This window comes from Cebus imitator, unplaced genomic scaffold (genome assembly GCF_001604975.1).
Source record: "Cebus imitator isolate Cc_AM_T3 unplaced genomic scaffold, Cebus_imitator-1.0 Scaffold359, whole genome shotgun sequence".
NCBI lineage: Eukaryota > Metazoa > Chordata > Mammalia > Primates > Cebidae > Cebus > Cebus imitator.
The window spans coordinates 1,289,493-1,301,783 of record NW_016107674.1 but is presented as its reverse complement, the minus strand read 5'-3'; the positions used below and the strand labels follow the sequence as shown (position 1 = coordinate 1,301,783).

At 39.3% G+C, this 12,291-nt stretch overlaps 1 protein-coding gene across 1 annotated transcript in view; it reads left to right on the top strand.

Annotated features, from left to right (window-relative positions):
• PM20D2 (peptidase M20 domain containing 2) overlaps positions 1-12,142 on the top strand; it is an 18,177-nt gene extending 6,035 nt beyond the window's left edge. The window contains exons 3-7 of the mRNA XM_017506806.2: positions 872-1,014; positions 2,887-3,041; positions 7,559-7,694; positions 11,313-11,420; positions 11,640-12,142. Coding sequence (XP_017362295.1) covers positions 872-1,014; positions 2,887-3,041; positions 7,559-7,694; positions 11,313-11,420; positions 11,640-11,794 — 697 coding nt within the window. The 3' untranslated portion in view covers positions 11,795-12,142. The remainder of the gene's footprint in view (positions 1-871; positions 1,015-2,886; positions 3,042-7,558; positions 7,695-11,312; positions 11,421-11,639) is intronic.
• Positions 12,143-12,291: the final 149 nt, after the last annotated feature.

Sequence of the window (12,291 nt, the reverse complement as noted above, 5' to 3'; positions counted from 1 at the left end):
TATTTTTAGTAGAGACGGGGTTTCACCATGTTGACCAGGATGGTCTCGATCTCTTGACCTCGTGATCCACCCGCCTCGGCCTCCCACAGTGCTGGGATTACAGGCTTGAGCCACCGCGACCGGCCATGGGAACTATTAATCAGGCTTAATAAGCGTTACCTAAGCAAGTCAGTCATAGAGATTTATAAGTAACTATTCAACATGCAGTCCTTTCTCTAATCTTTATTTTATTAGAGCAGTTAGACTGGTGTGAGAACTATTTGTAAGTAGAGTAACAATTTATGAAAATGTAAAATATTAGTGATATAGGCATTTTGGAACATTAATAAAATATTGGATATTGGTTAGGAACAGCTGCTTTAATATTAGGGTATCTTATGATAACGTTGAATATAATCTGATTTTCAGAGTTTGTCTTAACCCACTTCAAATATTAACTCCTTTCTGTCTTTCCTGACCTTCCCCCTATTAACACAGAATTTCTGATTTTTCGCAGACTTTTGATACAGAATCATCACAATGCTGTGTAAAAACATACAGGATCCTTTTTTTCTTTCTTTTTTTTTTTTTTTTTTTGTAATTTCAGCACCTGATACCATATTGCATGTTTGTTTGAGTTAAATTGTGTATACATTTAATCTGCTCTCTTTTTCTCTCTTTTTTAGGAATGTTTTCTTTGTATCAAGCACTCTGTTACATAATAATAAACTATAACAAATTGCAGTGTTAACAACTACAAAAAATTTGCAAATCAAAAGTTCAGCAATGTGAATTAATTTTGAATAGTAGCTGGGTAATTCTGACTAACTGGATTTTCTTACTTTAGCAGTAATAAGAAAAAAGTAATTTCAAATGATTTTTTATTTCCTAGTGTGACTGTGAAATACTATGGAAAAGCATCTCATTCTGCTGCTTATCCCTGGGAAGGATTAAATGCATTAGATGCTGCTGTGCTGGCCTATAACAATCTGTCTGTGTTCAGACAGCAAATGAAACCAACCTGGAGAGTTCATGGTATGGATGTCAAATACGTTCTGTAATAGATGATGGTTAATAGGTTTCAATGCAGTATAATTATTTAATATTCAATTTTTAAAAATTTGGAAACATTTTTGTAGTTTATATGAATATTCTGATTTTTAAGCATATTTTCAGAAATTTATTTGACAGGATACTGGTTGTCTATATGTGGGTAGAAAGACAGTTTTGGCTATTGCACATACATGGAATGTCATCTTTGAGTATCAAAGATAAAGTTTTTGTATAAGAAGCTGTGTTCTTTCTGTGGGTATTTGAAAATTGGATCTTGATTTTCCAGTTTTCCTCATTGTTTCTTAATGATAACCAAATTTTGTCACTTCCTCAATTAAAAAAAGGTGTAATAACTGCTGGTTTTACTTAAGTGCTGTTAGTCCCAAGTAATATCTTTTTTTGTGTGTTTTTTTGTTTTTGAGACGGTCTTGCTCTGTTGCCCAGGCTGGAGTGCAGTGGTGCAATCTCAGCTCACTGCAACTTCCACCTTCTGGGTTCAAATGATCCTCCTGCTTCAGCTTCTCAAATAGCTGGGATCACAGGAGAGCGAGCACCACCCCACCCAGCTAATATTTGTATTTTTTTGCAGAGACAGGGTTTTGCTCTGTTGGCCAGGCTGGTCTCAAACTCCTGGCCTCAAGAAATCTGCCCACCTCAGCCTTCGCAAGGTGCTGGGAGTACAGGTGTGAGCCACCAAGCTTGGTCCTGAATAGTATCTTTTAAAATTATATACATATCACATAATATAAATACAGTCATAAAGTACTGTAATGAAAGCATGCATTCGTTTTTTAATTTATTTCCTTATGATTTAGGAAATTGTTATATTTTAGTATCTATTCTTTACCTGATTTTGCTATAGCCTGAGGTTAATTTATAAATGTACTTTTACCAGTTTTCCTGCCTTAGCTTCTTTAAAAGGAACAAACAGGAACATGTAGAAATATTTTTTTAAAGTAGGTCATATGACATTGGATTTTGCATATCCATTTTAATTATTACTTTGAGTGAATCTTAATTCTTTGTAATTCCAAATAAATGCATTTGTTTTGGCAGTTGATAATACTTAGTGATCTTTGACCTACATTGGTTTTTTTTCTTGGCATGAAAATTATTTTTCTAGAGCTAAATGCCATTTGAAATATTCATGGGATTCCCGAGGTACGAGGGTAATTATAGAACCTCATACCATTGTTGAGGTGTAAAATCTTTTCCAGATGTTAAGATGTTACTAAGTTTATTTGGTGTGGTTATATAATTTCTAAGTTTCTTTATAGTCTGGATCATAATTTCTTAACATTACCTAAATTCCTTTGAATGAAGTACATATGGGTAATTATTTTTTCTGTTAGCCAAAAAATATCACCCTATGTATAGAAATTTCAGTTGCACAGGCTGGGCACGTGGCTCACACCTGTAATCCCAACACTTTGGGAGGCTGAGGTGGGTGGATCATCTGAGGTCAGGAGTTTGAAACCAGCCTGACCAACGTGGAGAAACCTTGTCTCTACTAAAAATACAAAATTAGCCAGGCGTGGTGGCGCATGCCTTTAATCCCAGCCACTAGGGAGGCTGCGGCAGGAGAACTGCTTGAACCGAGGAGGCAGAGGTTTTGTTGAGCTGAGATCACATTATTGCACTCCAGCCTAGGCAACAAGAGTGAAACTCTGTCTCAAAAAATAAAAGACATTTCAGTTGTACAACATATCAAAATCTTTGACTGGTATATTGGTGAAGCTAGTAAGTTTAAATTGTTGTTCTTTATGTACATATTGTCTGAAAAACTTAATGGTGTATTTAAGCTTAAAGAAATGGTCACCAAGATTAATTGTAGTAATTTGGTTCTTTTTATAGGTATAATAAAAAATGGTGGAGTAAAACCCAATATCATTCCTTCTTATTCTGAATTAATCTATTACTTCCGTGCACCCTCAATGAAAGAACTTCAAGTTTTGACCAGAAAGGCAGAAGATTGCTTCAGAGCTGCAGCTTTGGCTTCAGGGTGCACAGTAAGAACTTTTAAAAGTTAATCTAAGTTATAATCAGAGGTATACATGTGGGCTAGCACCATTAGATTGAAACCTAACTTGACTCTCTTATTTGGTGACACGTTGAATATGCAGATTGAGTTGGCTGAATAGTTAATGTGAAAGTCTTCAATTTTTTACATGTTTTACTCCTCAGTGCCTGCAACAGGGAGGATGACAAGTCATCTTACTTATATAGTAATTAGAATCGTTCTGATACTTCTATGCTAGAATACCTGCCATTTTACAAGTTATATCCTTCCTTGTTGGCAATTACACTTTTATAATTGCTCTATGTAGTTTCTAGAAAGGAAACTATGGCAAAATCAGCAAAAACTTTTTTTTTTTTTTTTTTGAGACGGAGTTTCGCTCTTGTTACCCAGGCTGGAGTGCAATGGCGCGATCTCGGCTCACTGCAACCTCCGCCTCCCGGGTTCAGGCAATTCTCCTGCCTCAGCCTCCTGAGTAGCTGGGATTACAGGCACGCGCCACCATGCCCAGCTAATTTTTTGTAGTTTTAGTAGAGACGGGGTTTCACCGTGTTGACCAGGATGGTCTTGATCTCTTGACCTCGTGATCCACCCGCCTCGGCCTCCCAAAGTGCGGGGATTACAGGCGTGAGCCACTGCGCCCGGCAAAAACTTTTTTTTTTCCCCAAACAGGGTCTTGCTCTGTTGCCCAGGCTGGAGTACGGTGGCACAGGCTTGGCTCACTGCAATCTCCACCTTCTGGGCTCAAGCAGACCTCTCACCTTGGCCTCCCACCTCAGCCTCCTGAGTAGCTGGGTCTACAAGCATGCACCACCACACCTGGCTAATTTTTTGTATCTTTTTGTGGAGACAGGGTCTCGCCATATTGGCCAGGCTGGTCTCAAACTCCTGAGTTCAAGTGACCCTCCCACGTCGGCTTCTTTAAGCTTAAATACACCCATTAAGTTTTTCAGGCAATATGTACATAAAGAACAACAATTTAAACTTACTAGCTTCACCAATATACCAGTCAAAGATTTTGATATGTTGTACAACTGAAATGTCTTTTATTTTTTGAGACAGAGTTTCACTCTTGTTGCCTAGGCTGGAGTGCAATAATGTGATCTCAGCTCAACAAAACCTCTGCCTCCTCGGTTCAAGCAGTTCTCCTGCCGCAGCCTCCCTAGCGGCTGGGATTAAAGGCATGCGCCACCACGCCTGGCTAATTTTGTATTTTTGGTGGAGACAAGGTTTCCCACGTTGGTCAGGCTGGTTTCGAACTCCTGACCTCAGATGATTATAGGGGTTATAGGCATGAGCCACTTCACCCAGCCAGTAAAAGCTATTTTTGTACTTATAGATGTGTATAGTAGTGATATAAATACTATGGCATGCTGGAATGGAAGATTAAGATACACGGAGGTTAGTCGAGAGGTTTTATTGATTTGTTTTGGTTTGTTTGTTTGTTTGTTTTGAGACGGAATTTCGCTCTTGTTACCCACGCTGGAGTGCAGTGGCACAATCTCGGCTTACTGCAACCTCCGTCTCCTGGGTTCAAGCAATTCTCCTGCCTCAGCCTCCTGAGTAGCTGGAACTACAGGCGCGTGCCACCATGCCCAGCTAATTTTTGTATTTTTAGTAGAGACGGGGTTTCACCATGTTGACCAGGATGGTCTCAATCTCTTGACCTAGTGATCCACCCGCTTTGGCCTCCCAAAGTGCTGGCATTATAGGCATGAGCCACCAGGCCAGGCCTGTTTGTTTTTGAGACAAAGCCTTGCCCGGTCGCCCAGGCTGCAGTGCAATAGCACGATTTCGGCTCACTATAACTTTCACCTCCCAGGTTCAAGCAATTCTCCTGCCTCAGCCTCCCAAGTAGCTGAGATTACAGGCGCATGCCACTACACCCAGCTAATTTTTTGTATCTTTAGTAGAGACGGGGTTTCACCATGTTCGCCAGGCTGGTCTGAAACTCCTGACCTCGTGATCCACACACCTCAACCTCCCAAAGTACTGGGATTACAGGCATGAGCCACTGCACCTAGCGATTTTTTATGTTTTTAGCAGAGACAGGGTTTTGCCATGCTTGCCAGGCTGGTCTCGAACTCCTGACCTCAGGTGATCCACACACCTCAGCCTCCCAAAGTGCTGGGATTACGTGCGTGAGCCACTACGCTCAACTGGTTTTGTTCATTTGAACCATAATAACAGAGTCTCCTTGTGTTGTCCAGGCTGGAGTGCAGTGGTGCAATCTCGGCTCACCGCAGCCTTTGCCTCCCAATCATGTACTGTGTAAAGCGGAGTGAGTTTTAGAATTATATAAGTTATGAATCTTGCCCTGGAGGGAACCTGTAGTCTAGTTGGAGAGACGAGATATAACCCATAACTCTCAGCCTAGCTAATTCTGTAACCTTTAGAAATGTTTAGTGTCTTTGGCCCTCCATTTTCTTGCTTGAAAAATGGAGATAGCAATCTATCTTAGGGTTCTTGTGAGAATTAAATGAGACAATGTTTGTGAAGGTTTACAGCCCAGCCTTCATTTATATTACCTTATTTTTTTCTTCTTGTTAGTCTAGAGATGTATGATTGATTCACTTAGTAGTAGCAGTATCTCACAGTAGCAGTAATTCTCAGAAAGCATGTGTTATGTGTCCTGAGAGTAGTGTGAAATGCATTCTGAGGATCAGAGGTGAGAAAGAGTGGTCTGGGGCTATTAATCTTGAAAGAAGGTTTTGTTCAAGACTATAGACCTGAACTGAGCTTTGAAGGGTGATCATACTCTCAGATATGTATGTGAAGGACAGAGACCGACAGTTCTTAGGGAATATGGTCTGCAAAGATAAGAATATAAAAGCTCGTGTTGTGTTGTAGTGAATAGATAAATACATGGACACATGCAGGAGCAAAGATGTATTTTCATATGCTACTAGAGAAGATGGGTATAGATTTAGTGACTGAAAACTATGAAGTGTCCCTAACCTAGGGCAGTAAAAACTAAACATTTATTCCCTTATTTGTTTAAAATTATAAATATTTGTGAAATACATATGCATGTGAACTATTATTATTAGGCAGTATCTCAAGGCGTACAGTATTCCCTTAGAATAAGATTTGTTGTTACTGGATTTGAATCTATATGTAATTAATTTATTTTTAAAGTTTTTTGTAGAGATAGGGCCTCCCTGTGTTGCCCAGGCTGGTCTCAAATTCCTGGGCTCAAGTGATCCTCCTGCTTTGGCCTTCCAAAGTGCTGGGATTGCTGGTATGAGCCACCTTGCCTGGTGTAAATCTGTATTTTAAATAATCTTTTAGTAATTTCTTATATTTTGGCTGACTTGTAAAGTCTGATTAGGTTGTCATTATTTCTACCATAGATGTTGCTAAGAATAAAAGAAAGGTCATTTCTGCCATTTTATGATTGGCTATCGCTAATATTGATATTATCTTTAGTATGAGGGAATATTGCCAGTTTTCATTTAATCAAAACTGAATCTGTAAATCTACTTAGCTGGGTACATAAAAGCTGCTTCTGTGTCTTTATATACTGAAATTAATAAATGAGGTCTATTGTCAACCCTTTCTCATTGCAGATCTTCTACCTTTCCCTCAGGGTGCTTTTGTGCCTCTCACACCAGGCAGTGACATCAGTGTCAGTTTGTGTATTTAATATTAGTAAAGCTTAATTTCTTTTTATTTGGAGACGGAATCCTAGAGCAGTGTTCTCAGAGTGTGGTTTTTGGATCACCTACATCAGAATTACTTGGAGGGTGCTAGTTAAAATAAAAATTAGGCCGAGCGGTGTGGCTCACGCCTGTCATCCCAGCATTTTGGGAGGCCGAGGTGGGTGGATCACTTGTAGGAGTTCGAGACCAGCCTGGCCAATATAGTGAAACCACATCTCCACTAAAATACAAAAAAAAAATTAGCTGGGCTGGGTGGTGGGCATCTGTAATGCCCGGTACTTGGGAGGCTAGGGCAGGAGAATCACTTGAACCCGGGAGGCAGAGGCCGCAGTGAGCTGAGATTGCACCACTGCACTCCAGCCTGGGCAACAGAGTGAGACTCCATCTCAAAAATAAAATAAAATACAAATTAATAAAAATTTCTGGGTTCTCCTCATACCCTACCTAGGCGACTGAAGTTGACACTCGCTAGCTAGCTAGGCTAGAGCTTGGTGACATTGTGGGGTTTATTGTATAAAGAAGATAGGGTCCTAGGAACTCCCATTATAGAAAATACATCTTTTTTTTTTTTTTTTTTTTGGGGTTTATTGTATAAAGAAGATAGGGTCCTAGGAACTCCCATTATAGAAAATACATTTTTTTTTTTTTCTTTTCTAAGACAAGAGATTTGAAAGTGTTATATCTGGAAGGGAAAGTGCCTTCTCTTAAATCTCTTCCTATTAGAGAACTATCACTGGTTTGGTTTAAAAATTAGATAGTGAATTTGAATTTTTTATTTCAAAATTTGTTTTGCAATTTATTTTTTCTCTTACACCAATGCTAGAGCATGTTTTCCAATTTTTTATAGGTGGAAATTAAAGGTGGAGCACATGATTATTACAATGTTCTTCCCAATAAGAGCCTATGGAAAGCTTATATGGAAAATGGAAAAAAGCTAGGAATAGAATTCATTTCAGAAGATACAATGTTGAACGGCCCTTCAGGTAATTAAGTTCTTTTTTTTTATATATTGAACTATTTGAGAAAGAGAAATACCACCTTTGGCTAAATTGGTTTTATTTAATGATTTGGGAGATAGGGAGGTACTGCAGATGTTTTTAGTATTTTCACAAACATAATTGATAGGGGAAAGAAACTAATGGACTCTTAAGTGAGTGTAGAATGTGAAATGAGCAGACTTAATTTTAGAAATAGTGAACCTATATTTTTGTCTATATTCCAAATATTTCTAGTGTTTTAAGTTTCTTTCTAATTTTTAAGTAAGTTGCTAAGGCGGGATATAGAATTTTAATCCATTCTCAGTCATCACAATAAGTAGGTTACTAAGTACTTCATTATCTGGTGCGTTTTCAGCTTCTGAGGAGCAACAGACAACTAGAATTGAAATAATCGTGAGCATGTTTGGGGTTATGTCAGTTTTTTTTTTTCCTTTTTGCAAGTTAGAAATGTAACTTCTGTTTTAAAAATAGATGTTGAATGAAGTAGGCCCAAAAGGACTTGGTGGTGAAAATGGGGTGTCAATGTCATTGATTAAGATAAAGAGATCAAGAGAAAGAGCAGATTAGGGTAAGAGATTGTTATAAATTATTAATATGTTAAACTTGAGGTGCTTATAGTATTTCTTTGTTTTTTTTTTGTTGCTGTTTGTTTGTTTGTTTTTTGAGACGGAGTTTTGCTCTTGTTGCCCAGGCTGGAGTGCAGTGGTGCAATCTTGGCTCACTGCAACCTCTGCCTCCCGGGTTCAAGTGATTCTCCTGCTTCAGCCTACCAAGTAGCTGGGATTACAGGCATGCACTAGCATGCCCAGCTAATTTTGTATTTTTAGTAAAGATGAGGTTTCTCCATGTTGATAAGGCTGGTCATGAACTCCCGAACCCAGGTGATCTGCCTGCCTTGGCCTCCCAAAGTGCTGGGATTACAGGCATAAGCCACCACACGTGGCCTGTAGTATTTCTAAGTGGAGCTGTTCAGTACCTGTTAAATCTAGAACCCAAAAAGATGTCTACTTTGGAGATTTAGGAGTTGTCCATATATGGGAGGTAATAGAAGACATAGATGTTGATGAGGTTGCCCAAATACATAGAGGAAGAAGATTCCCAGAGATCAGACAATGGTAGTCAACAGAGTGGTTGGAGAAGAAGCCAGACAATCAGGAGAGAGAAGTTATGGAAGCCAAGACAACTTACAGAAAAGAAGGAGGAGTAAATCATGTCAGGTGCTGTAGAGACTAAGTTAGATGAGTATGGTCTAGTGTCCACTGGAGTCTACTAATAAAAAAATTCATGGATTGTCTGGAAGAAAATAGTACAAGACCAGGTGGTACCAGATGCCAGGTCTCACTTCTCTACCCAGGGCATTGACTGGTGAGACAGCAGAAATAGCAAAGACTATTCTTTTTCAAGAGAGTTAGCTTTCAAGGAAAATAGAGTGGATACAGGCTTGAGGGAAATGTGGAAAAGAAAATTAATTTTTAAGGGAAGATACTTGAGAAGTAGCTGTAATGTTTAGGAAGGAGGTCAGGGAGTTCAGAGCCTTTCCCTCTAGGAAGTAGCACACAGTGAGCATTGATGGAGCTGAGGAATTGAGAGAGAATTGCCACTGAGAGGAGTTGGTCAGGGACATCAGTTTTGTGTTTTCTTTTCTTTCTGACTAGCATTAGAGCTCAGCTCAGCATTGAAGACCATGAATTTGTTGTTAAGGCAGTCTTCATGGTTTTATTCTTTTACCCTAGCAGGTTTCTGCAGTATAGCTGAAGAAGGGAAGACACATGGTCAGCTCTACCTTGGGTTTAGGTTTTACATAATGGACAAAACAGTAGGATACAGTGGCTGTGATTTTGGTATGATTTATGGGCTCTAGGGTCTAGCTCCACAAGTAAGAACTTAAAATACGCAACAGGTGCTTTTTTTTTGTCCATCCTTTTTTGTTTTGTTTTGTTTTTATACTCAGACTCTTTCAACATTAGAGAGGCTTTTTCCATCCTGTTCATTGATGTCCCATCACTGTGCATCCTCAGTGTCTGGAGCTATTTCTGGCATAGTTAAGTGCTTATGAATATTTTCTGAAGCAGTACTTTTATACAGAGGCTACTATGCCTCACAGCCTGGCCTCTGTCTGCCTTTACCACATAACTGGCAGCTGTGAGACTATTGGCATGTTATTTAATCCCCATAAGCCTTGGTTTTTTCATGTTTAAAATGGAAACTGTTCTAAATATTAATGAGAATACATAATGAAGCACTTAGGATTGTGTTTGGAACACAGTATTCCAGATAAATGTTAGCTGCTGTTTGTCACATATTCCTTTATTCTCTTACCACTCATTGTGTAGTCTCACTTTGCCTGGCATGGTGTTTGACATGTAATAAACATTCAGTAAATATCTACTGAGTGAACATAAGGCTTTGTTTTTACTGTGATTTATTCAAAAAGTGTCTGTCAATCATGTGAGAAGCTAGAGGTACAGTCATTTCAAATACTATTTCTTGCCTTATACAGCCTCATAATTTAGTTTTTGAAATAAGCATGAACCAAATCATCCAATACATGGAAAATTAAAAAGTGCTGTAAAGGAGAGTAATACATCTCTGTGAGAGCCTATCCTAGACGGATTTCAGTTTATGGGAGGTGAAGTAAGTAAGGCTTTGCTGAGGAAATGATGCTTAAGATGGAATTTGAAGGTTAAGAGTTACAGGGATGAAGCCGGGATAGCATGTGCAAGGGTCCTGTGGCAGGGAGACCATGGTGAGTGTCTAGAGTGGCTGGGGCAGAGAGGGTAGTGGGAACGTGGTATGAGATCAGGTTGAAAAGGTGAATGGAGTTAAGATTGAAAGCAAATAAAGTAGATGCTGCGAGACCAATTAGCAAACTTTTAGTTCAGGCAAGAGGTGATGATAGCTTAGGCTGGGGACAGGAGTTGATGATGGTGATACAAAGAGCGTTAGGATTCTGAGATATTTGGCAGGTACTGTTGATGGGTGGGGTGGAGGTAGAGGAAGAGAAAGATTATGTATTTGACTTTAGATATAAGTTTGATCTACCTTGAAGACATCTAAGACATCCGGGCTGGCAACCGGATGTCTGAGCATGGAACTTAGAAGAGACTGGGAATAGATTTGAGTTGGTGGTGATTTGAAGCAATACATACGGACAAAATCTTGAGAAAGAATATGTAGTGAGAAGAGAAAAGGGCCTGACATGGAGGCTCCCATAACTAATATTTCATCGTAGAGAGGGATATGTCCCCAAGAGAGACAGAAGAAGGGGCCATCAGAGAGGCAGAAGGGAAGCTATGCAAGTGCTATGTCACAGAAAAGAAGAAAGGGAGTTGGTGGCAGTATGGAGTGCTGCTGAGAGGGCCAGTAAACGCCGTGAGACCGGGCCAGGGCAGGTTTGCATGACCTTCATGAGAGATGTGACTGATGCAGGTGAGTGGGTGGCAGGCTCAGTGGAAGGTGAGCTCATGAAAGCACAAGCATGTGGACAACTCTCTAAGAAGCTCGCTTCTCTGGGTCTCTTCTAACAGGAACTATGACTTCATAACTCAAGAATACTTAACCACATATGCTTACATATACTTTTCTTATTTTGTGTGTTCCAAGGATCCACAGATTTTGGAAATGTTACTTTTGTGGTTCCTGGAATACATCCATATTTTTACATTGGATCTAATGCCTTGAATCATACTGAACAGTACACTGAAGCTGCTGGTAAGTGTTGCTGGATGTGACCATTTTGGCACGCACGCTCTTCTCCTGGTAGTAGCTGCCTTTCTGTTTAACCAATTATTTCACTACATATCATCACCTCAGTAAATACTGTACTGTGCTGGGCAGTTGGAGAGCCAGTTTAGATATGGAGAGCTGACCTGAGAAATTAATGAAAAGTTTAAATAAGTAAGGAGATATTTTATTTTCTCTACCCTCTAGGGTCACAGGAAGCTCAGTTCTACACTTTGCGGACGGCCAAAGCTCTGGCAATGACGGCCCTGGATGTTATTTTTAAACCTGAGTTACTGGAAAGAATCAGAGAGGACTTTAAACTGAAACTTCAAGAAGAACAGTTTACAAATGCAGTAGAATAAAAGGAAGAGTTAGGGGCCGCTTATGAATCAAGAAGACGTTTTGATTTTTTTCTTTTATTCTCTTTTAATGAAGGCATGCTTGTTTTTTAATCTTAAAGGAATCAAATTCTTCTTACCTGATAAGTGAGACAGGGTGTGGAGAAAACATATTACCTCATATGTAAAGTGAAAGTTTTTGCAAATCTGTGCTTGATGGATTATGATATTGTGGGAGCTGGTAGGTGATGCCATTCTTTCTTGCCTTTCCCCCGCAACCACTCTTCACAGTAGTGATAGCATCTTAAACAACCTGATGATACATGGCATCATTTTTATAAAATATTTTAATAAACCTTTTTATAAGCCTTACATGTTACGTGTATTTTTAAAAGTTTAAGAGATTTCAAGCCTTCTATTCAGAATTGACACCCATGAGAGTGTTTTGTGGTACAGGGTGGTAAACTTGTTCTCTGATTGTATATTATTCCTCTACCAGATTGTATATTTGAAGCCAGTGT